The sequence below is a fragment of the Hemicordylus capensis genome, chromosome 2, assembly GCF_027244095.1.
Source record: "Hemicordylus capensis ecotype Gifberg chromosome 2, rHemCap1.1.pri, whole genome shotgun sequence".
NCBI classification, from domain to species: Eukaryota; Metazoa; Chordata; class Lepidosauria; order Squamata; family Cordylidae; genus Hemicordylus; species Hemicordylus capensis.
The window spans coordinates 242,067,366-242,090,007 of record NC_069658.1 but is presented as its reverse complement, the minus strand read 5'-3'; the positions used below and the strand labels follow the sequence as shown (position 1 = coordinate 242,090,007).

General features: G+C 48.7%; 1 protein-coding gene across 2 annotated transcripts; it reads right to left on the bottom strand.

The window, feature by feature from the left end:
• Window positions 1-672: 672 nt before the first annotated feature.
• On the bottom strand, window positions 673-22,123 carry LOC128347487 (zinc finger protein 397-like). 2 transcript variants are annotated; one of them, XR_008317578.1, is made up of 5 exons: window positions 21,970-22,123; window positions 15,874-16,859; window positions 5,862-6,009; window positions 2,940-4,104; window positions 673-2,825 (listed from the first exon to the last, which is right to left on the bottom strand). XR_008317578.1 is itself a non-coding variant. In XM_053302292.1 (4 exons), exons 2-4 carry the CDS (start codon window positions 16,663-16,665, stop codon window positions 3,032-3,034), a joined length of 2,013 nt encoding a protein of 670 aa, XP_053158267.1. In that variant the 5' UTR covers window positions 16,666-16,859; window positions 21,970-22,123; the 3' UTR covers window positions 673-3,031. The 2 variants fall into 2 exon arrangements, 1 of the variants encoding a protein (XP_053158267.1); XM_053302292.1 differs by having other exon boundaries at window positions 673-4,104.
• Window positions 22,124-22,642: the final 519 nt, after the last annotated feature.

The window sequence follows — 22,642 nt, the reverse complement described above, 5'->3', positions numbered from 1 at the left end:
CTTCCCCAACATACGACTCAAGCCTCTAGGAAGAGGGAGGAAGAGGTGGGATCACACACAGGAATTCTCTGCCACAAGATGTGGTGACAGCCAGCAACCTGGATGGCTTGAAGAGGGGTTTGGATGATTTCATGGAGCAGAGGTCTATCAACTGCTATTAGTCGTAGGGCTGTGGGCCACCTCCAGCCTCAAAGGCAGGATGCCTCCGAGTACCAGTTGCAGGGGAGTAACAGCAGGAGAGAGGGCATGCCCTCAACTCCTGCCTGTAGGCTCCCAGCAGCATCTGGTGGACCACTGTGTGAAACAGGATGCTGGACTAGATGGGCCTCGGGCCTGATCCAGCAGGGCTGTTATGTTCAGGAAGCAGCGCATGATCATCAAGTGCCAGATCAGGAAGTGACGGTGGTATCACTGGGCTCCTTCTCCCACATGGTCCCTCCCTAATTGGAATGACATGTGGCGGTGCCATCACCAAGCCGCAACCACTTTGCCATACGAATCGGGTCAGGCAGATACAATATCAAGAGATTACTCCTGGTAGGGACTGCAGAGGAGTGAGCTGGAGGCCAAAGGCCATCAGAAACCTTATTGGCAAGGACTATCACCTTGAAGTGATGCCAGGAATTCTAAGGAGTTCCAACATTAAATGAAGCAAACCTCTCACAGTCAAGCTATTAGGCACTTCTACTTTTTTAATTAGGTTTTTCTTATGATATACAATATCCTGTTATCATTAAGAGGCAACAACGGCCACCTCCAGAATCAGAAACAAGAAGCAGGATTCTTCCTCGCCAAACAGAATGGCACAAAAATGCACTGAAATGAAGAAATTAATGAGGGGAAAAAAATACTCCCAGCCCCCACCCCGAAACACACTACCTACTACTAGCCGATGCACATGCATAAATCCAGTGGATTCCGCCACCCTTCGTAACTGTATATATCCATTTCATTCATTCACGATAGTGCATAGCTTTAAGAGATGCAAATGCCAAGTTGGTTGGCTTCACTGCCATTCAACAAATCAGTCAGCTAGTGAGCACCAAGCCAAGAGCCTTGTATAAGGAGGAGTCCAGGCAACTGGTTACCCCAGGGATGCTTACTGTAGTGTACAGGAACATGGAGAGCTAGTTGTGGTATCAAGCCATGTGGCAAATGGAAATTTACACTCCCTTCATCGGGAATGCAAATGTGGCAGATAAGCCTGCTGTACAGGAGACCGGTATTCCCTGTAACAGGGATTCACAACTGATGTTGACTACAATCCCCATAATCCCCATCCAAAAGCCATTGCAGCTGGGGAGCCTGGGAGTTGTAGTCAACAGCACCTGAGAATCCCTGTTACAGGGAAGACTGCAGGAGACCCCCAGATATCGTAGGTTTAGCCCTCACAATTTTGTCCTCTTGTGGGCAACCTCCCAATGTAGCAATTTAGTTATCATGGGGGGTACTTTTGGCTTTCCGCGAGGTATACAGACACCATGCATCCTGAATGCTCACCACTTCCAAGAGGCAGCACATGGTGCAGGAAAGCAGAAACAGACTATTCCCAACCATACGTTTTGTGGTACTGTACGGTATCTTCTTTTGGTTTTGTGGCACAATACTTTGACTGGTCCACTCTCTGCAACAGGTTTCTGTGTTTGGTATTTAATCTATAGTTCTGCTCACCAAGCATAAACCAGGGGATGAAAGTTAGGGGTGCGGTTCTATTCGAAGCGGCCTGGTTCGACCGGTTTGAGCTCGAACTGGACTGCCCCTGCCAAAGGGGGCCAGTTTAACCGAACCGGGCCCGGTTCGGCCTTGCTTGTAATGGGAATCTGGTAAGGATTCCCCTTTACAAGCAAAGGGGAATTCCCTACACAAAAAAGAATTGGAAGGGGGGCGGGAGGCAAGAGAGCACCTTACCAGCTATGTATATTGTGGCTCCCCGGCAGTGGTGGGGGTGGTTCTGTGGTGGCACCAGAGGCCCCTTTCAGAGCTGCTGCCCCACACTGTGGGCTGGTGAGAGGCCCATTTCCGACCTTCATGCATGTGCACGGCCCCACAGCTGGTAAGGTGCCCTCTCGTTCACCCCAACCCCTTTTTATGCAGGGAGCCCCCCTTTGCTTTAAAGGAGAATCCTTACCCATTCCCCTTTATAGACAAGTTACTCGAACCGGGCCAAACCTGTTTGACCCAGTTAGATAGTATGAACTGAAGTGCCGGCCGGTTCTGATGAACCAGTTTGTGGACCGGCAGGTTCGGCTCGAATTCGAGCCAAACTGCCGCTGCTGGTTCTGTGCACACCTCAGGGAAAGGGATCATAGTGCTAAAAGGCTGAACTATGTCTATGAAAAGCCATAGCCTTCAGTGAAAGAGTGATATTATGTTATGCTAGCTCGTGGGAGAAATGCAGTGCCTGTGGGACACCATCACAGGATAAACAAATCAACTGTGTGGTATACCTGAAAAAGTGAGACCACCACCCATGCTAGGGTTGTGGCAAGTACTTCTCAGAGTGCTGGAATGGCACTGGCAATCCCATAATCTGAAAATCAAGTGAATGGGAGAAGCCTTAAATATTCAGGTAAGTTTTAAATTTTGAATATCATGGTTTCAGCTTTTGTGGTAATTTTGAAGAACATTATCCCCACACTATTCAAGGGTCTCCTGCACTTGTAGCTTCACAAAAAACGTGGCCTCACACAGACGGTGGCCTCACACAGACCATGGCTATGAACAACTGGCTTCCCACTGGGTTACAGGCACACTGCTGTATGCTACCATGGAGCAAACTATCACCTGCAACAATCACCTGTAAGAGCAGAGGCTCCCAACCTTGGGTCCCCAGATGTTGCTGGACTTCAACTCCCAGCATCCCTTCAGCCACTGTGGCCAGAGGATGGGAGCCGACATTCAAGCATCTGAGAACCCAAGGTTGGGAATCCCTGCCCTAGAGTCAAGGCAATTTGTGAAACTCCAGGCTTTTATGAGGCTTCCTTCAACTGCTCAGAGCTTTTATGAGGCTTCCTTCAACCGCTCCGAGCTTTTATGAGGCTTCCTTGGACTGCTGTTGCTCCTCTTCCAGTCTAAGCATGTTCAGAGCTTCTCTAGCGTGGATTTTCTGATGCTTAACCAGAACTGTGCGGTGAGTGAACCTCTTCCCACAGGTTGCGCACTGATGGGGCCTCTCCCCAGTGTGGACCTTCTGATGTCTGATGTGGACAGCACGGTCAGAGAAACACTTCCCACATGTGGCGCACTTGAATGGCTTCTCTCCCGTGTGGGTTCTCTGGTGGACCATCAGGATTTGCCACTGGCTGAAGCTTTTCCCACACTCTGAGCAGGTGTACGGCCGCTCTCCCGTGTGGACACGGTGGTGCTTGACAAGCTGAGAGGACGTGTTGAAGGATTTCTCACAATCGGGGCATTTAAAAGGCTTCTCCCCGGTGTGAGCACCCTCATGCTTCTTAAGGCTCGAGCTCCGGCTGAAGCCCTCCCCGCACTGCGAGCATTTGAATGGCTTCTCCCGCATGTGCACCTTCTGGTGGTTGAGAAGCTGCGATTTCTGCGTAAAGCTTTTGTTGCACTCTGAGCAATTGAACAGTTCCTTTTCAATGTGGACCCGATAATGTCTAGTAAGGACGGAGCTCACCGTGAAGCTCTTCCCACACTGATCGCACGTATAGGGCCTCTCCCCCGTGTGGGTTCTTTCGTGCGCCACCAGGGTTGACTTGAAGCTGAAGCACTTCCCACAACTCTGGCACATGAATGGCTTCTCCCCTGTGTGGGTCCTCTGGTGCGCGGCAAGGACTGTGCTCCGGCTGAAGGTTTTCCCACACACCCCACACGTCTTCTTCCCCCTGCTCCTGCGCCTCCTCTTTATGACGACCGTCTGGGCCACGTCGCCTTCCTCTTCGGTGGAAGGAAAGGGCTTGCCTGCCTTCGGATCCAGAGAGTTCTCCCTTTCCCTCTCTGGTCCATCCTGGTGGCTCGCAGAAGCTTCTCTATCCACTTGGTGCCAAGAAACTCTTCCCCAGGAGGTCCTACGGAGCTTCATCGGTTCTGGAGGCTCCTGTTGAAGGTTCTCCTCCTCCCTGGTCTCAATCATCCACTCATCACCTGCAAGAAACAGTCAAGAAAACCGAGAAGTTATTCCTAGAGGAGAACAGTATAAACTGTTTATTATTTATTATATTTCTATACTGCCCCATCCAAAGGCTCTGGGAGGTGACAACGGTATTTCAGTTCACTCAGTTAAAAAAAATATATATTTTTTTTTTGCATTATATTTTCTATTTTCTATTGTAATTTGGCTGTCTTGTTTTATGTGTTTTTATAGGATTTTTTTTTACAGTTGTGTTGTTGCTAAATGAGCAAAGAGGCATCTTTTAAAAGTGGCAATTCTCTTTATTTAGCAGGGGGAGAGCAACTAGCCCTATCCATACCCAGCACAACATCCCTCTGGTGGCTGTTGCTGGGGTCTCTTATGTTACGTTTTTAGATTGTGAGCCCTTTGGGGACAGGGACCCATCTTTATTTATTTATATCTATGTAAATTGCTTTGGGAACTCTTGTTAAAAAGTGGTATACAAATATTTGTGGTGAGCTGCCCAGAGAACAATTTGTTCTGGGGCAGCTAACAAATAAAGTTGTTCATTATTTATTATTAATTATTAAAAAAGAGAGATAAAGAATCAATTGACTTCCTGGGCAGCATGTGGAGAACAGACAAGATAATTGCCCAATACTGTTCCAGAGCGGAGGACATTTTAAAACTATTACTTTAATTTCTAAAATATGGACAGCTACAAAAAACCCAAAGTTAGAAGAAAAAGGAGTAAAAAATGGACCACACATAATAACATTCCTAAAAATGAGACAAAGCATCACTGAACTAGATTTCTAACAAAACTGAAGTACATGCAAACACAAGACAAAAACAAATGGATACTTGGTTTCCACGGGATCATTTAAGCATCAGTGCTAGTGATCTTTAATAACTCATCCTGAGTCAGAGGGCATCAGGGCAGAGCAAGTCGGAGGGGTGGAATTTGAAACGCTGTTTTGGAACGGGCACCAGCTGCCACTTTTGCAGGAGAAGGAAGAAAACACACTGCACACAAACACGAAAATATTCCTGTTCTAAGAATAATCTTATTCGTTATATCAAGGGTAGCCAAATGGAGGCTCTCCGGTTGTTGCTGGGCGGCAACAACTGGAGAAGCTCAGGCTGGTCATGTCACGGATGGAAAAAGTCTGGTGTGCATATGCCTCATACATACATACATGCAGGCATATTCTTTGGCGGGGTGGGGGGGGCAATCACTACTCAAGAGAGGATTGCTGGTCTTGTGGTAGCAAGCATGACTTGTCCCCTTAAGCTAAGGAGGGAAGTATGAGCACTGTAAGATATTCCCCTCAGGGGATGGAGCTGCTCTGGGAAGAGCAGAAAGTTCCAAGTTCCCTCCCTGGCAGCATCTCCAAGATAGGGCTGAGGGAGATGCCTGCCTGCAACCTTGGAGAAGCCGCTGCCAGTCTGTGAAGACAATACTGAGCTAGGTGGACCAGTGGTCTGACTCTGTATATGGCAGCTTCCTATGTGAGTCTTTTTCAGATTAGACACTCCCCATGAAAGCAGAAACCCTGGCTTAGGAACGCCTTCCCAAAACACAAGCAGTGTTCTGAGGTAAGGTAACTCAATCTCCTTCTGAGGTACCTTTGTGCCTCCTTTTGGGATGAAAAGAGACAGCTTCCTCAAGCAAGCTGCAAAGATGGTGCCGTCCATTTCAAACACTAGAAATGGGAGGAGCCCAAGATGAAGCCACGCCCCCCCATACACAAGATCATCAGGCATACAACACAGAGAGGTCCCTTACCTTCCGAATCGTCATCGTCATTGCCATCACCGTCACCATCGTCCTCGTCCTCCTGCTTGGCCACAGAGCAAAGCCGCTTCTCGCCAGGGACAGAAGGAGGCTGCGCCGTTGCAGGGAAAGTCAAAGGCTCCTGGATCAGCACCGGAACCTGAAACACCAAGCAAGGGTCCCATTTAGGGCTAAGAAACTTGGGGGGGGGGGAATGTTTAAGCCTTGTAAACTAAGCAAAGAAGCAAGTGCCGACTCTCATATTTAGCAAGGAGAGAACAAATTACCTCTATTCAGCCACAACACAAAATTCCTCCAGGGATTGTTGCTGAGGTGCAGTGTTCCCTCTAACAGGAATTCCCAGGTGTTGTTGACTACAACTCCCAGAATCCCCAGCTGCAGTGGCTTTTGCTTGGGGATTCTGGGAGTTGTAGTCAACATCATCTGGGAATCCCTGTTGGAGGGAACACTGTTGGGGTGTAGCTTACATTTCTTTTTAGACTGTGGGTCGTTTTGGGACAGGGAGCCATTTCTTGTTTAATTTAGTTTTTATCATCATTTAATAATTTTTATTAATTTAATTTTTATTAATTTTTAAAGAAAAGTAGCAATAAAAGCAGTTCCACAAAGGTAGCAGCAATGCAGCAAGCCAGTCATTCCTCTCTCAGCCTAACCTACTTCACAGGGTTGTTGTGAGGAGAAACTTAAGTATGTAGTACACTGCTCTGGGCTCCTTGCAGGAAGAGCAGGATATAAAATGTAAATAAATTAAAAAATGTACATCGGACGCAAGATAACCAGAAAAATAAAATTAAAAGAGCCTATTATTCTTATTTCAGAGAGAAAGAACATCCTTTCAAGATGTAAAATGTCTCATAAAACCATGGAAAATATATAGAAAGATACAAGGGCTCTGAGGTGGAAGCCTCCTGAGAAATTCAAAGTTGTGTTAATTTGTCCATCAGTGCGATATACCATTGCTCTAGAGCAGGGATTCTCAACGTTGCGTCCCCAGATCTCACTGGACTTCAAGTCCCATAATCCTCAGCCCCAGTGGCCTTTAGTTGGGGATTATGGGAGTTGAAGTCCAATATCATCTGGGGACCCAACATTGAGAATCCCTGCTCTAGAGAGGGCAATATTGGGTCTTTCCAGCAAGATGCAAGTTCCATTCTGACTGCCAACTAAGTTAAAGGCTCATCACTCTTTACGATTAACTTCTGACTAAACCCGCTGAAAACACTTGAACCTTTTTGGCTGAAATGTGGTATCTAAATATTTCTAACTAGTATTTTTAAGCCCGTTATGATAACGGGCGCTAGCTTTCTCTCCCGCCTTTAAGTGGTTTTTTTCCTTTTTCTTCCACCTTTCTGCTTGTCTCTCTCTCTCGTCCCCCCCCCCCCATTTTCTCCTCCTCCCTCTGTCCTCCTGCCGCCCGCTCACCCGCCCTCCCAGCTTTCCAAAATCCCCTTCCCCGCTCCTCCCCCCAATTGATTACGGGCCAAAAGGGCCCATAAGAAGGCCGTCGCCCCCGCCTATCGCCCACCCGCCCACCCAGCTGCCCGAGCCCACCTTACGCGCTCCAGCCTGCGGCAGTTGGGCGAAGAAAAAAAAAATTATTCGCACAGTGGAAGTGAGGAGCTCAGGAACAGAGCTCCTCTCTCTGCTATGCTGCTGCCCAAACTGCCACTATGGACGCAAAGGACGTTGCGTCCTTTCGTCCATAGCGGCAGTTTGGGCAGCAGCTTAGCACAGAGAGGAGCTCTGTTCCTGAGCTCCTCACTTCCACTGTGCGAATAATTTTTTTCTTCTTCGCCCAACTATCGCGGGCTGGAGTGGGTAAGGTGGGCTCGGGCAGCTGGGTGGGCGGGTGGGCGATAGGCGGGGGCGACGGCCTTCTTATGGGCCCTTTTGGCCCGTAATCAATTGGGGGGAGGAGCGGGGAAGGGGATTTTGGAAAGCTGGGAGGGCGGGTGAGCGGGCAGCCAGGCTTCCCCTGCCACCTCTTCCCCCCTCAATCACCGGCCGGGCGGTCTCTGGAGGCGCCGCTGCCATCCTCCGCGGCCGGCCTGGGCCCTTCACGGTCGGCTCTGTCCCGCTGGCCTCCGTTGGCCTCCGTTCCGTCCCCCGTCTCCCCAGCTTGGTCGCTGTCTCTTCTGGGCGAGGCGGCGGCTCTGTTTCCAGAGCCAGTTTCCCCCGCCGGCGCTTCTCCCCCGCCAGTTTCCCCCGCCGGCGCGGGGCCAGTTTCCCCCGCCGGCGCTTCTCCGGCTTCTTCAGGGCGGCCGCTTGTGGCCGTCCAAGATGTCCGCCGGGTGCTGGCAGTCGTGGCTCCCTGGCCTGTTCTGGGCATGCGCTTTGCGCATGCCCAGAACCGCCAAGGGAGGCACGAACACATGCTTGGTGTCCGTCCACGGACGGACACCAAGCGTTTTATTAGAGAGGATAAAGAATAATGATTTCAAGAGGCAAGGGATAGATAGGACCCAGAAAACCCTGCTCAGGAGAGTGTGGCTATAACTTTAAGGGATGGGCAATAACTCAGCCGTCAAGCATCAGCGATCCATGCAGGATGTTCCAGGCCCAATCCAAGAGCCCTGCCTTAAACCTGGAGAGCCCCTGGCAGTCGGTGTAGACAATACTGGGCTAGATGGAGCAAGGGACTGACTCAATAGAAGGCAGCGTCATAGAGATAGGGGCCTGTTCTGTGTTTTGGCAGAATTTTAAAGAGGGAGGTTTTCACTCTTGATTCCCCGCCGCCTCCCTCCTCAGACCCTTAGTTGACGTGAGTTTTAACATTCTTCCGTCATATGAATATATGAAGCTGCCCTTTCCCCAGGTCAAACCTTTCGTCCACCTCGCTCAGGACTGTCTACTCTGACCAGCAGCACTTCCCAGGTTTCTGTACAGGGTCCAGCACTGGGCTCTTCCCATTCAGCGTTTTACTTTGCTTCACCATGGGAAGGGCAGTAAATCTTTACACATAGGGGGGATATACTTTGAAGTCGGTGCGAGATATCAGGGAGCACGTCATACACGATTCAGGTCTCCCCCGCCCCGCGCATCAGTGTTCCCTCTAACAGGGATTCCCAGATGTTGTGGACTACAACTCCCATAATCCCCAGCCAAAGGCCATTGCATCTGGGGATTATGGGAGTTGTAGTCCACAACAGTTGGAAATCCCTGTTAGAGGGAACACTGCTGCGCATTGGTGCTTACCCCACATTATCTCCGCATTTAAAATTTCCACTTTCTACGGCAGCTTTTCGGGATACTTCAATATATCCAATATATTCTGATGTTTCTTCTGAGATATATGGAGGGACCATGCTCAGAGCGCCTTTTCTTAAAGCCTTGCCTTTCTCAATTTTTTAAAAAAAATTTGCTTGGGGATCTTGCCGAACATCGATCTATGCACCTGTACCAGTGTGTGCATAGACTGATGTTCTGCAAGATCACCAAGTCAGTCAGTTAGTCAGTCTTTATTACAGTCTTTGACCATTATCAAAACATATAAAACAAATGCAAAATTTAAACATAGCCATATTGATAACATATCTGTACACTGGATCTAACCGTTAGCGAGCAGAGCGCATCAAACTTGTATTGCAGAACAACAGAATTTCGCAACTGTATGTGTGAGAATTTGATTCACATCTGTTAACAAATATTTGACATAGAATTTGTCGGATTGTCCTGGCAGGTTATGTAAAACAGGGTCAACTAACCTTCACCTAAGACCTATATAAAAGGCACACCACAGGAGCACATGTGCAACTGACTCTCTCCTCAGAGTTACAGGGGCAATCTCTCTGCTCAGTTGGAATTCTGCTTTATCTGCCAGCCATTAGTTCCAAGGGGAGGGCATTCATACGGGCCCTTGAGAAACGCAAGATCTAATAATAAGACCAGAATTAATAAGTGAAAGAGCAAAGAAAATTAAAAATTGGACTGCACCAGGCAACGATGAACTGCATGGCTTTTGGCTTAAACACCTAACAAGCCTTCATAAACAACTATCAAAACAGTTCAATCACATTTTGCAAGGAGGTAATATTGAACAATGGCTAACAACTGGGAAAACTCATCTCATCATGAAAGACCCAGCAAAAGGTGCAGCTCCAAGTAATTATAGACCGATAACCTGCCTGCCAACCATGTTCAAATTATTAACTGGAATAGTAGCAGATGAAGTAATGCAACACTTATTAAATAAAAAACAGCTTCTAGCTGAACAGAAAGGAAATTGTCCAAATACCAGAGGCACAAAAGACCAGCTGCTGATTGACAAAATGATTTTAGAAAATTGCAAGAGAAGAAAAACAAATCTAAGTGTTGCATGGATTGACTACAAGAAAGCCTTCGATTCATTGCCTCACACATGGATACTAAAATGTTTAGAAACAACTGGTGTCAGCAAAAACATTCAGATATTTATTTAAAAAGCAATGAGCATGTGGAGTACACAGTTAACAATCAATGGTGAGACACTTGGACAGGTTAGCATTAAAAGAGGTATTTTCCAAGGGGACTCACTATCCCCTCTGTTGTTTGTATTCACCATGACTCCACTTTCACAAATACTAAACAAAACAGGCCTCGGATACCAAACATCTAAAACATCAAGTCAAATCAACCATCTGCTGTACATGGACGATCTGAAGTTGTATGGAAAGTCCCAGTCAGAAACCGAATCACTGCTAAACACTGTCCATATATTCAATAGTGATATAGCAATGGAGTTTGGACTATACAAGTGTGCTGCATTAATAATGAACAGAGGAAAAATAAGAAAAACAGAAGGAATAGAACTGCCCAATGGAAGCAACATCAAGAACCTGGAAGAGAAAGAACATTACAAATACTTGGGCATTCTCCAGGCTGATAAAATCGCACACACTGAAGTTAAAAGAAAAATTGGAAGTGAATACATCAGGAGAGTTAGAAAAATCCTCAAGTCCAAACTCAATGGCGGGAACACCATACAAGCCATAAACACCTGGGCTATACCTGTTATTAGATACACTGCAGGAATAATAGACTGGACCCAGGCAGAGCTAGAGACGCTAGATCGTAAGACCAGGAAAATCATGACCATCAATCATGCTCTGCACCCCCGCAGTGATGTCGATAGGCTATACCTCCCTCACAGCTCAGGTGGAAGAGGAATGCTGCAAGCCCATCAAACAGTAGAGGAGGAGAAAAGAGGCCTTGAAGGACAGTGAAGAAGATGCACTTCAAATGGTCAATAACGAGAAACTATTCAACACCAATGAAACAAAGCAGGCCTGCAAGAAAGAACAAGTCAAGAACCAAGCAGAAAAATGGAAAAATAAGCCCCTGCATGGTCAATATTTGCACAATATAAGTGGAAAATCAGACATCACCAAGACCTGGCAATGGCTTAAGAATGGCAACTTGAAGAAAGAAACAGAGGGTTTAATACTGGCTGCACAAGAACAGGCACTAAGAACAAATGCAATAAGAGCAAAAGTTGAAAAATCAACCACAAACAGCAAGTGCCGCCTTTGTAAAGAAGCAGATGAAACAGTGGACCACCTAATCAGCTGTTGTAAAAAGATCGCACAGACTGACTACAAATAAAGGCATGACAAGGTAGCAGGGATGATACACTGGAACATCTGCAAAAAAATACAAGCTATCTGTAGCCAAAGATTGGCGGGACCATAAAATTGAAAAAGTGGTAGAAAATGAAGATGCAAAAATATTATTGGACCTCCGACTACAAACAGACAAACATCTGCCACACAATACACCAGATATAACTGTAGTCGAGAAGAAAGAAAAACAAGTCAAAATAATCGACATAGCAATACCAGGGGATAGCAGAATAGAAGACAAAGAAATAGAAAAAAATCACAAAATACAAAGATCTACAAATTGAAATTGAAAGGCTGTGGCAGAAAAAGACCAAAATAATCCCAGTGGTAATTGGCGCCCTGGGTGCAGTTCTAAAAGACCTTGAAGAGCACCTCAACACCATAGGGGCCACAGAAATCACCATCGGCCAATTACAAAAAGCAACTTTACTGGGAACAGCCTATATTCTGCGACGATATCTATAACAACAGCAACAATATGGATAATAAAATCCAACCATCCCAGGTCCTTGGGAAGGACTCGATGTCTGGATAAAACAAACCAGTCAATAACACTTGTCTGACTGTGTAAACAAGAAATAATAATTAGGGATGTGCATGGTCCGGACCGGCACCGAGGGGGGGTCTACCTTTAAGGGCGGGGGGGTAGAACGTACCCCTCCCGCCGCTCTTCCCCCTCCGGCACTGTAGTTTTAAGCGAAGTTTTGGGGGCGGCAGCGTTCCTCGCTGCCACCCCTGCCCCCATCGTCGCCTGGAACTCTCCGTAATAGCAACACGCATGTGCACGTGCGCACCGCCTACGTCACACATAGGTGGCGCGCACGCGCACAGCGGCGACAGGCGCGCGCGTGTGTGTGTGCCGCCAAACGCGCATGCGTGTTGCTATTACGGAGAGTTCCAGGTGACGACGGGGGCAGGGGCGGCAGCGAGGAACGCTGCCGCCCAAAAAACTTCGCTTAAAACTACAGCGCCGGAGGGGGAAGAGCGGCAGGAGGGGTAAGTTCTACCCCCCCCACCCTTAAAGGTAGACCCCCCCTCGGTGCCAGACCGGTCCGGCTCCAAACCGGTTCGGAGGCCTCCAACATGGCCTCCCGACCGGTTCATGCACATCCCTAATAATAATAATAATAAACCAGCTGAGAGCACTGAGAGGGATGTCACCTCACCGCCATCTTATCACCTCTCGATCACCAAGGGGATATTTTTTAGAAATTAAGAAAAGCGAATGAACCCTGCACGGAACTGGCCAGTCAAGAAGTTGGCCTTCCACAAAGCTGAAGCAAAAGAAAAAGAAGAGATACATCCAGAAGGGATCAGAGAATGGCCCAGGAGCAAGTGGTATGAGTGGGGCACAGAAAAAATGGAAGGAACTGAGAGGAACCCTATTAAAGCAGCCCTATGCAAATGGCCCCGAGGTTCCTTCAAATAATTCTTACTAGCAGACCCGGCGCATAGCATCTGCACCGCTAGTTTGCTGCTCGCTTGCCCCCCCCCCCACTATCTCCTCGCAGATCTCTCGCTCGCCCTCCTGCCCCTGCAGCTCTCTCACTCTCTCCTGACTCTTCCCCCCCTTCAGCGCCATTTCGTTCTCCCGCCCACCTCAGTTCTTTCCCACCCTCATCTGCACCTCTAGTTTGGTTTTCCCCCATTCTCAGCCCTGACTGCTGCTTTCTCTCCCACGTCATTGCTTTCTCTCCTCACCGGCACCTCCTCCAGCGTCTCCTCAGCGCTTTCCCCCGGGGCCTCTTTCTCTCGCCCTCGCTTTCCCCCTGCCTCCAGCCGGCCTACCAGCACCTCCTCGACATCCCCCCGCGCCTCTTTCTGTTTGCTTTCCCCCTGCCGCCAACCGTTGCACTCATCCAATATGCCAGGACTTCACCCACCACAGCCTCCTCCTGGCCGACAGAGCTTCGCCCTCCCACCTCTCCTCACCGCTCCTCGCAGCCGCCATTATTTCTCGCCCGCCCACCAATCTACCAGCCAGCCTGTCCACCCGCCAGCCATTATTTCTCACCCGTCCGCCTCTCCTCCGCCATTATTTTTCTCTGCTTCCAGCCCGCCACGCATCCCCAAGCATCTGTCTGGCTAAGAGAATCAATTTGATAGAAGATTGAGCTTATATGCGGCTAATATATGACCTCATAACTCACTCTACTTTACCCCACTTAATCCCACGGTTTCCCATCTGGGAAAGGCCCTGGAGATGCTGTGAGGGATTGAATCCAGGACCTCATTGTACAAGAATCCAGGACCTTATTGCACTTTACCACTGAGCTATGGATGCTCCTGATGAAAATATGAAGCTGTATCATACCAAGTTCAACCACTGATCCATCTAGCTTAGTTTTGCCTGCACTGACTGGCAGCAGCCATCCAGGTTTCAGTCTCTTCACCCCACCCACCCCCATCCACCCAGAGATTGAACCTGGAACCTTCTGCATGCAAAGCAAGTCCCTCAATTCCATGGCAAATAAGTCTTCATTACATGGAACAGTCTTATATTTTAAAACAGGCACTTATTAGCTACAAATACTCGAGCCTTGCTGCAGCAGAGAGGGATTCTCTCTTTAAAAAAAAAAAAAGAAGTACCACCACCATAGGCACAACTTGCACAATGTATCATTACAGAACGGCCTGAATTTGAGATGTTGATGTCACAATGACACACAAGATGGCAGCACTCCAACTCCTGGATAGCCTTCAAAATGTTGGATGAGCCAAGCATCCTTGAGCGATGCTTCCAACCTGGGCTGGAAACATGAGGAGCTGCAAGGCCAGACCCAAGGCTCTCCCAGATCAGCTCTTCACAGCAGTACTCCAGGCAGAGATCTTCCCAAGCTGGGTACCTGGGATACTTTATCTAGAGATGGTAAGAATTGAGCCCAGGACTCTCCATATGCCAAGCATGTACTCTGCTGCCACTGAGCTAGGGCTCCTAATAATATGTCAAAGCCTTGACAAAAACAATCCAAGAGCCAACACATGAGAACTCCATGACACTGGCAGCAATCACAGAAGCGAATCCTCACCTAACAGGTTCTCCTCCAGCCCTGCAGAGTGGCTCCTTGGCCCCTGTGTGGGTCCCCCTGCCCCAGTGTCTGTGGCGGGGTTACAGCTTACTTTGGTGCCGGGGGCATTTTTGTCCTCCAAGCCAACTAGCATCTCTACAATACTAAAAGACAGGGATGCATAACTTCAGCCCCTCCAGGTGTCAAATTGCCCGTTGGGAGCACATCACAACAATTCTGAAAGAGTTGCACTGGCTGCCAGTTCGTTTCCGGGTCCAATTCAAGGTGCTGGTTTTGACCTTTAAAGCCCTTAACAGTTTGGGCCCGGGGTACCTGAGGGACCACCCGCTCCCAAGGGTTGCTCCCTGCTTGACGAGGTCATCTGAGGGGGCTCTGCTCCAGGTGCCGACAATGAGGGAGGCTTGGCTGTCGTGCACTCGGGACAGGGCCTTCTCTGTTGCTGCCCCCAGACTTTGGAATGCTCTCCCAGTGGCCATTCGCTCCTCTGACTCCATCACAGTTTTTTAGAAAGCTTGTTAAATCTTGGCTTTTTATCCAGGCTTTTACATGATTCTTTTTATTGCTGCTTCTATGTGTTTTACTCGTGTATAGTTGTTACATTTGTATTTTATAGATTTTAAATTAGATTTGTTTTATATTTTTAGCTTAATATTTTTATTGTCATTTTTATTGTATGTTTTTTAACTTTTGTAAACCGCCTTGGGATTGTTTTTAATGAAAGGCGGTATATAAATTTAACAATAAAAACAAACAAACACAGCTCCGATAATCCATGACTAATGGTCACCAGGGCTGAAGATAATGGGAGGTGTAGTCTAACAACAGTTGGAGGGACAAAGTTGTGCAGCCATGGGTAGGCAGTGTGAGGCTCTCCAGATGTTGCTGGACTACAACTCCCATCATCCCCAGCTACAATAAACTGCAGCGAGGGGTGATGGGAACTGAAGTTCAGCAACATCTGGAGAGCAGCACAGTGCCTATCCCCGGGGCGCAGGCCTACTTCCCTAGCTCATCTGGAAGTGGGGGCCTGCCTCATAGGGGGCCACTTCAGGGATACTCCCATTTGCAGATAGGACAGACAAGAAAAGGTCCTGACAAGGAGACTCACTGGACTGCCACACAAAGTTGGACTCTGGGAAGGCTCAGGGACCAGTAGGGGAGTCTCAAAGAACCCTGAGCCCATGGCAACGGCCCGCAGGGGCCCTCGGCAACGGCCCGCAGGGGCCCTCGGCAACGGCCCGCAGGGGCCCTCGGCAACGGCCCGCAGGGGCCCTCGGCAACGGCCCGCAGGGGCCCTCGGCAACGGCCCGCAGGGGCCCATGCTCAATGCAAGCCCTAACTTGGCATCTGTTGGGATCAAGCAAAAAAGCCTCTCACCTCCCTCTGCAGCTGCCCGGCCGCTCGCCCTCTTGGCGGGAAGTCTTCAGCCAGGGCCACTGCCTGGTCACAAGTCTGAGGACAGCCAGCCTTGACCCAGCTCTGGAGCTCCATGGGCAGGATGGCCAAGAACTGCTCCAGGATCACCAGCTCCAGGATCTGCTCCTTGGTGTGCCTCTCTGGCTTCAGCCACCGGTGGCAGAGGTACCAGAGGCGGCTGCAGGCCTCGCGGGGCCCCTCGGCCTCCTGGTAGCGGAACTCCCGGAAGAGCGTGCGCTGCCCCTCCATGGTGGCGGTGTCCTCTCGGAGGACATCTTCCTTCACTTTCTGATAACCCTCCACGTTTCCGGTGTCCGTCTTTCCATAGTCCCCTTGGGTTTCTCGGCCGAGAAATGCCAGCCCTCTGAACTTCCGGTAGGTCTCAGCTGCCCCCTCCATAGAGGCCAGACAAGCCTTTGCATTCTCCCAAGGCTCGGACTCCAGTGGCTCTGGGGTACAGGACTGCATTGCTTTCAAGGCTGCTTGTGGGTCTAAATATTTCAGCCGCCTCTCACCTGGCTCACCTTTCACCACCCGATCTGGGGCTTCCCTTTTCACGAGATTTTGGTTTTCCACAGACTTGAGTTCAGGAGAGGTACTTCCTGCTCTCTCGGACCGCTCTCTACCTTCCATGCCCGCTTGGCCACTCTCCTCCAGGTTCCCCCTTGCTGGTATTCCCTGCTCTAGAACAGTCTCATCCTGGAGATCAGTATCCGGACTTTTCCCCTTCTCTGGCACCATTTTGTGTCTCATGGTTACCTTAGCTCACCCAGTGATGCTCTCCCGCTTGTCAAGATTGTATTTAACGGGAACTGCTGGGGGAAATCCCAGACACACACACACACATGTACTGATTATACTAGATTCACAGGGTATTTTTACTCTTGTTGCAGTGTTTTATAAATAACCAGTTTAACAGGACGACGACTTGACTGGTGGATCTTGCCCTGTGGGGGAGAAGCAAACAGACACAGTTATGAATACACAGACCTGGATATTCAGCTTTAGTATCACTCAGATATGGCTTATGCGGGAGATTTTGAAATAGAGATTTCCTATACATTTTTTTCTCATTTGCATAAAGTTTGCATATTATAAGAACATAAGAACAGTCCTGCTGGATCAGACCCAAGGCTATCTAGTCCAGCATCCTGTGGCACACATTGGCCCACCAGATGCCTCTAGGAAGGGAAGCCCACAGGCAAGAGCTGAAGGCATGCCTTCTCTCCTGCTTTTGCTCCCCTGCCACTAGTATTTAGAGGCATCGTGCCTCTGAGGCTAGAGGTGGCCTTTAGCCACCAGACCAGCAGCCATTGATAGACCTCTCCTCCATGAATTTATCTAAACCCCTCTTAAAGCCATCCAGGCTGTTGGCTGCCACCACATCTTGTGGCAGAGAATTCCATAGGTTGATTATACATGGTGTGGAAAAGTTTTATCGGTCCTAAATTTCTTGGCAATCAATTTCATGGGATGACTCCTGGTTCTAGTGCTATGTGAGAGGGAGAAAAATTTCTCTCTACCCACTTTCTCCACACCATACGGACCTCTATCATGTCTCCTCAGTCATCTTTTTTCCTAAACTAAAAAGCCCCAGGTGTTGCAGCCTTGCCTCATAAGGAAGGTGCTCCAGGCCCCTGATCATCTTGGTTGCCCTCTTCTGCACCTTTTCCAGTTCTACAATGTCCTCCTTAAGATATTGTGATCAGAACTGTGTGCAGTACTCCATTTTTGCTCAGAAAATTTTACTACGCAAATTTCCCTGAAGCCCTACATAGGTTGTGATCCAATCTGGCACGTTATTTGACCTCTGTAGTTTTTAAAGATCCACCATATTACTCTCTTGTTTACAAATCAATGAAACCTACATCCCACACACTTCCTAGTGTGCAAAGGAGTACACGCCTGAAAACCATCACACTTAATTGCCAAGCCTGCCTCATGCTGAACTGGTATCCTTCCTTGTTGCTAATGCATTTTATGTAACCATGAAGTTTTAAGTTTTCCACAGGTAAATTTTTCAGCAATACTGGGCTGAACAGGGACAGTTGCTCTTCCCCTGCTAGATACAAGAGAGCCACCAGCTTGAAAAGGTGTTTTTTTTTTTTTCATCCAGTTAGCTGGAGATCAGACCTCTAAAACTGTATGCTTTCAGAAATGCAGGAAAACATTCCAATCTCTTAGAACCTTCTGCAGGAAGTTTTTCACACCCGGCATTTAGTTTGCATCTCCTCTGGAATAGAGGGGGAGTATTCACATATCGGCCAAATTTACCCCAAAGTCCCTGCGAGCCATCTAGGAGCACTTCACACACAGTTCAGATTTTTTTTATTGCAGCCCAATTTATATCCGGGGTTAAAAAAAAAAATCCACTTTTTTGCATTGGGTTTTTGGGGCAACTTCGAACTCACAGTAAAGCCTCTCAGTAAACCTGCTGTCTGGGAAAGCTCCAGCAGCCTTAAAAGATGCATTCTTGGGGGGAGAGATGAGGAGGACTCCAAAAGGAAATCTGTAAGGACACTTCTTCCACCAAGATCTCTTCATTACAGAAAGATAATAATACACAAATATCTATTTATTATCTTACGCAAAGATAATAAAAGAGGTCTTGGTGGAAGAAGTGTTTAGAGTTAATATGAGCATAGAATCCCAAATTATCAATCTGTAAAGTCAGATATTCATGAACAAATCTGTAGCATTCAGTCATAGGCAGCACTGGGAGTGGTTTTCTCAATGTTCCTCTTTACACCACTTGACTTGCCTGCCCTGATGCATCTAATCCTGCAAATTGGGCAGAGGGGCCCCTTTTAATATGTAGCACAGGGAGAGCAACCGTTCCTATTCAGCCCACCATAGGACTGTGCAGAATATCCAGAACTGGCTAAAGCTTCACACAGGCTAAAGCTTCACACGGGCACACGATCCATGGTTATGGTTGACAGGAGCTGCCGCTGGCTCATAAGCCTTACAACGAAGAATGCTGCTATAGATTAAGACAGTCTTTCATAAGAAATAGCTAAGAAAGAGAGCTGCAAGCTTTGATCACTGATAATGATCACTGCTCATTGATCACTCAATCACTGAAATGTGATCAGTACATTGAATAAATGATCAAAGTTAAGCAGTTTTAACCAGGGAGGGCTATCTTTAATCCTCAGACTTCAAAACACGCATTTTTTGACGCAGTTTTGAGCAGGCTACTTAACAAAGAACGAAAAAACAAAATATGAACAAGCTTCCATATATTGTGTCTATGAAGAATAACTGACACGCCACTTTTCAACAAGAGAGTTCTAGAAGCGGTTTACATAGTAAAAAGGGACTTTTAAAAATGGTTACCTATCCCCAAAGGACTTACAGTCTAAAAAGAAAAGCACAGAAAGGAGACGCCAGCGACAGTCACTGAGAGGAATGCTGTGCTGGGTGGGTAGGGATGGGCCCGGAAGCGTGCAGTGGAGGCTCAAAGGCAGCAGAGGTGCTGCTTTAAGAGTAGGGGAGGGCGCACTTACCCCTCCCGCCACTTCCCCGCCTCTGGTGTCCATTTTTTTCAAAGCCCATCGGCACAGCAGCGTACCTCCCGGCTGCCCTGTTGCCCAGATATGACTGGAAGTCTCCGACATGCCTGTGCACGCTGGGCGCACGATATATGCATGCCCATGCCGGCGTGCGCAGGCGCATTGGAGACTTCGCAGGCGCATTGGAGTACCCAGAATGTTGGGGGCAATATGCTGAAATCATTGTAAACTGCTTAGAGAGCTCCGGCTATAGAGCGGTATATAAATGTAAGTGCTATTGCTATTGCTATTCCAGTCATATCTGGGCAACGGGGCGGCAGGGAGGTACGCTGTTGCCCCGATGGGCTTTGAAAAAAACGGATGCCAGCCGGGGGAAAGCAGCGGGAGGGGTAAGTGCACCCTCCCCCGCTCTTAAAGTTAGAGATCCCCTGACGTCGAACCGGTGGAACTGCCAGTTCTTCAAACCAGTTTGGAGGCCCATAAAGGGCTTCCGAACCGGTTCCGTGCACATCCCTAGTGCTGGGTTGAATAGAGAGCGCTGAGTATAGGAGAGCCACCCCTTTAAAAGTTCTCTCTTTGCTTAGTTTGCCTTCCAAGTACCAGTTGCGGTGGCTGGGGAGGAAAAAGTCAATTATCTTCATTCCTTGCATGTGGATTTCCCAAAAGCATTTGTAGGGTCTAATCTGACTGGCAGCAGCTCTCCAATGAAAGGGGAAGAGGGTTCATTCCAAGCCCTACCTGGATCTGGTAAGGATGGCACCTAGGACTCTCTGCACATGCTCTGCCACTGAGCTATAACTCCTCCCCATATCTCATCTTTTCAGGGGAGAGGGCCATTCCTCAGCCGCTGAGCACATATCTTGGACCAAAGTGGCCTGACTAAATCGCCTATTCATATCAAGCAAAACAGACCACTGGTCCATCTTGCTCAGAACCATCTACTCTGACTGGCAGAAGCTCTTCAAGGCAGTAGTCACCGAACTGGATAGGCCCTTGGAGGTCTTTCTGCTCAGGGCTGAAAACTGCTGAAGCAACCCTAACAGATGGCTATGCAGCCTCTGAAAACCTAGGCACACAGGAAGCTGCTTTATACAAAGTCAGACCTTTGGTCCATCTAGCTCAGTATTGTCTACACTGACTGGCAGCAGCTCTCCAAGGTTTCAGACAGAAGCCTCTCCCAGTCCTACCTGGAGAAGCCAGATATTGGACCTGGGACCTTCTGTATACAAAACAGGGGGTTCACTATGGCACCATCCCCAATATAATGAATCAATTAGAAATAATTAAGACTCTATCCAGAAGGTGATGCATTCTAACATAACCATAGCAACACAGGTAGCTGGCTTATATCAAGTCAGACTATTGGTCCATCTAGGCGACTATCCTCTAAGCTGATTGGCAGTGGCGCTCCAGGGTTTCAGGCAGGAGTTTTTCTCAACCTTTACTTGAAGACCTCCAGCAAAGGAGACCCCACCTCAGCACAAGGCAGTCAGCTCTCCAACGGCCATTACAGTTAGGAAACTCTTCTTAATGGCTAGCCTAAATTGGCTTCCTTGCCATTTCAACTCATTGGTTCTAGCTGTGCCCTCAGGAACAACAGAAGACAGGTCTGCTCCTTAGGAAGGCAGGAAGCTACCGAGTGAGTCCATTGGCCCTCTTAGCTCAGTATTGTCTACACCAGAGATTCTCAACTGCTGGGTCCCCAGATGTTCTTGAACTTCAACTCCCATAATCCCCGGCCCCATTACCCCTTGGTTGGGAGTTGAAGTCCAAGAACATCTGGCGACCCAAAGTTGGAGAGCCGCTGCCAGACAGGGATTCTCAAGGTTTTAGGCCGGAGCCTTTCCCAACCCTCCCTGGAGATGCCAGAAAGTGAGTCTGGGACCTTCTGCATACAGAGCAGATGCTCCATCACTGAGCCACTCCAGATATTTGTAGCCCTTCAGATATTTGAAGACTGAAGGTAGCAAGCATGACTTGTCCCCTTAACTAAGCAGGGTCTGCCCTGGTTGCATACGAATGGGAGACTAGAAGGGTGAGCACTGTGAGATATCCCCCTCAGAGGTGGAACCGCTACTCTGGGAAGAGCAGAAGGTTTCAAGTTCCCTCCCTGGCAGCATCTCCAAGAGAGGGCTGAGAGAGACTCCTGCCTGCAACCTTGGAGAAGCCGCTGCCAGGCTGTGAAGACAATACTGAGCTAGGTGGACCTATGGTCTGACTCAGTATATGGCAGCTTCCTATGTCCCCCCACTCAGAGTCTTTCCCACCCCTCTACGCTCAGCATACCCAACTCCTCCAACCATTCAGGATCCTTCCCAACCCAGTTCTCCCCTAGCCCACCCCACTCCCAACTCCCCAACCTTTCCCCCTAGAGATACCAGGGACTGAACGCAATGCAAAGCATGTGCGCCCAGTCACCTTCCAAAGCACTCCTGCAACCCCATAAAGACAGAGAGAGAGAGAGAGAGAGAGAGAGAGAGAGAGCGCTCCTTGCAACATCAGCTGCCAAACATGTGGGGCCAGAAGGAAGGCGCCCCCCTACCTGCTTGGGCGAGCTACAGCTTTCCCGGGAGGCAAGAAACCAGGAGGCCAAACTCCACTCTCCTTCTCCCCCGCCCTTACAAAAGAAAGGAAGAGGAAATGACCTTCCTCCCTGGCAGGCGCACCTCCCTTTGCTTCTCTCTAGTCCACTCTGGGAAGAGAAGCTCTGTTAGTTTAACCCTTCAGTTGCTCCTCAACGTCAAAAGAACAAAGAGGGGACGGGGGGTGGGAGGGAGTCAACGGCGGCGGCTGTCGGTTTAAGGCTGTCTTTTCCTCCTGCCTCTCTCTGTTTCCCTGCTTGTGCAGACCCAGCCTTTGAGAGATGCAGTTCTCCACCCCAGCATAGAAAGGCAACGCAAAATGTATTTTTTTTGTAGAAGGTTGCTTCCCCCGACTTGGCACTTGCGGGGAGCTAAATACTGGGATGGCTTCCAGGGGGGTTCTCAAACGCGTGTGGGTCTGCAGATGTTGCAGGACTCCTACATCAGCTCCAGCCACATTTGCCAACTTGGGTCCCCACCAGAGATTGTTGGACTACAATTCCCATCATCCCCCAGCCACAGTGGCCAAAGGGCCCCCCCCATCTTCGTGTGACATTATTGGCTGAAACCAATAATGCGTGTGACAGTGGAGGGGATGCATCTTACACAGAGGTGCAGCTATAACTGAATGGC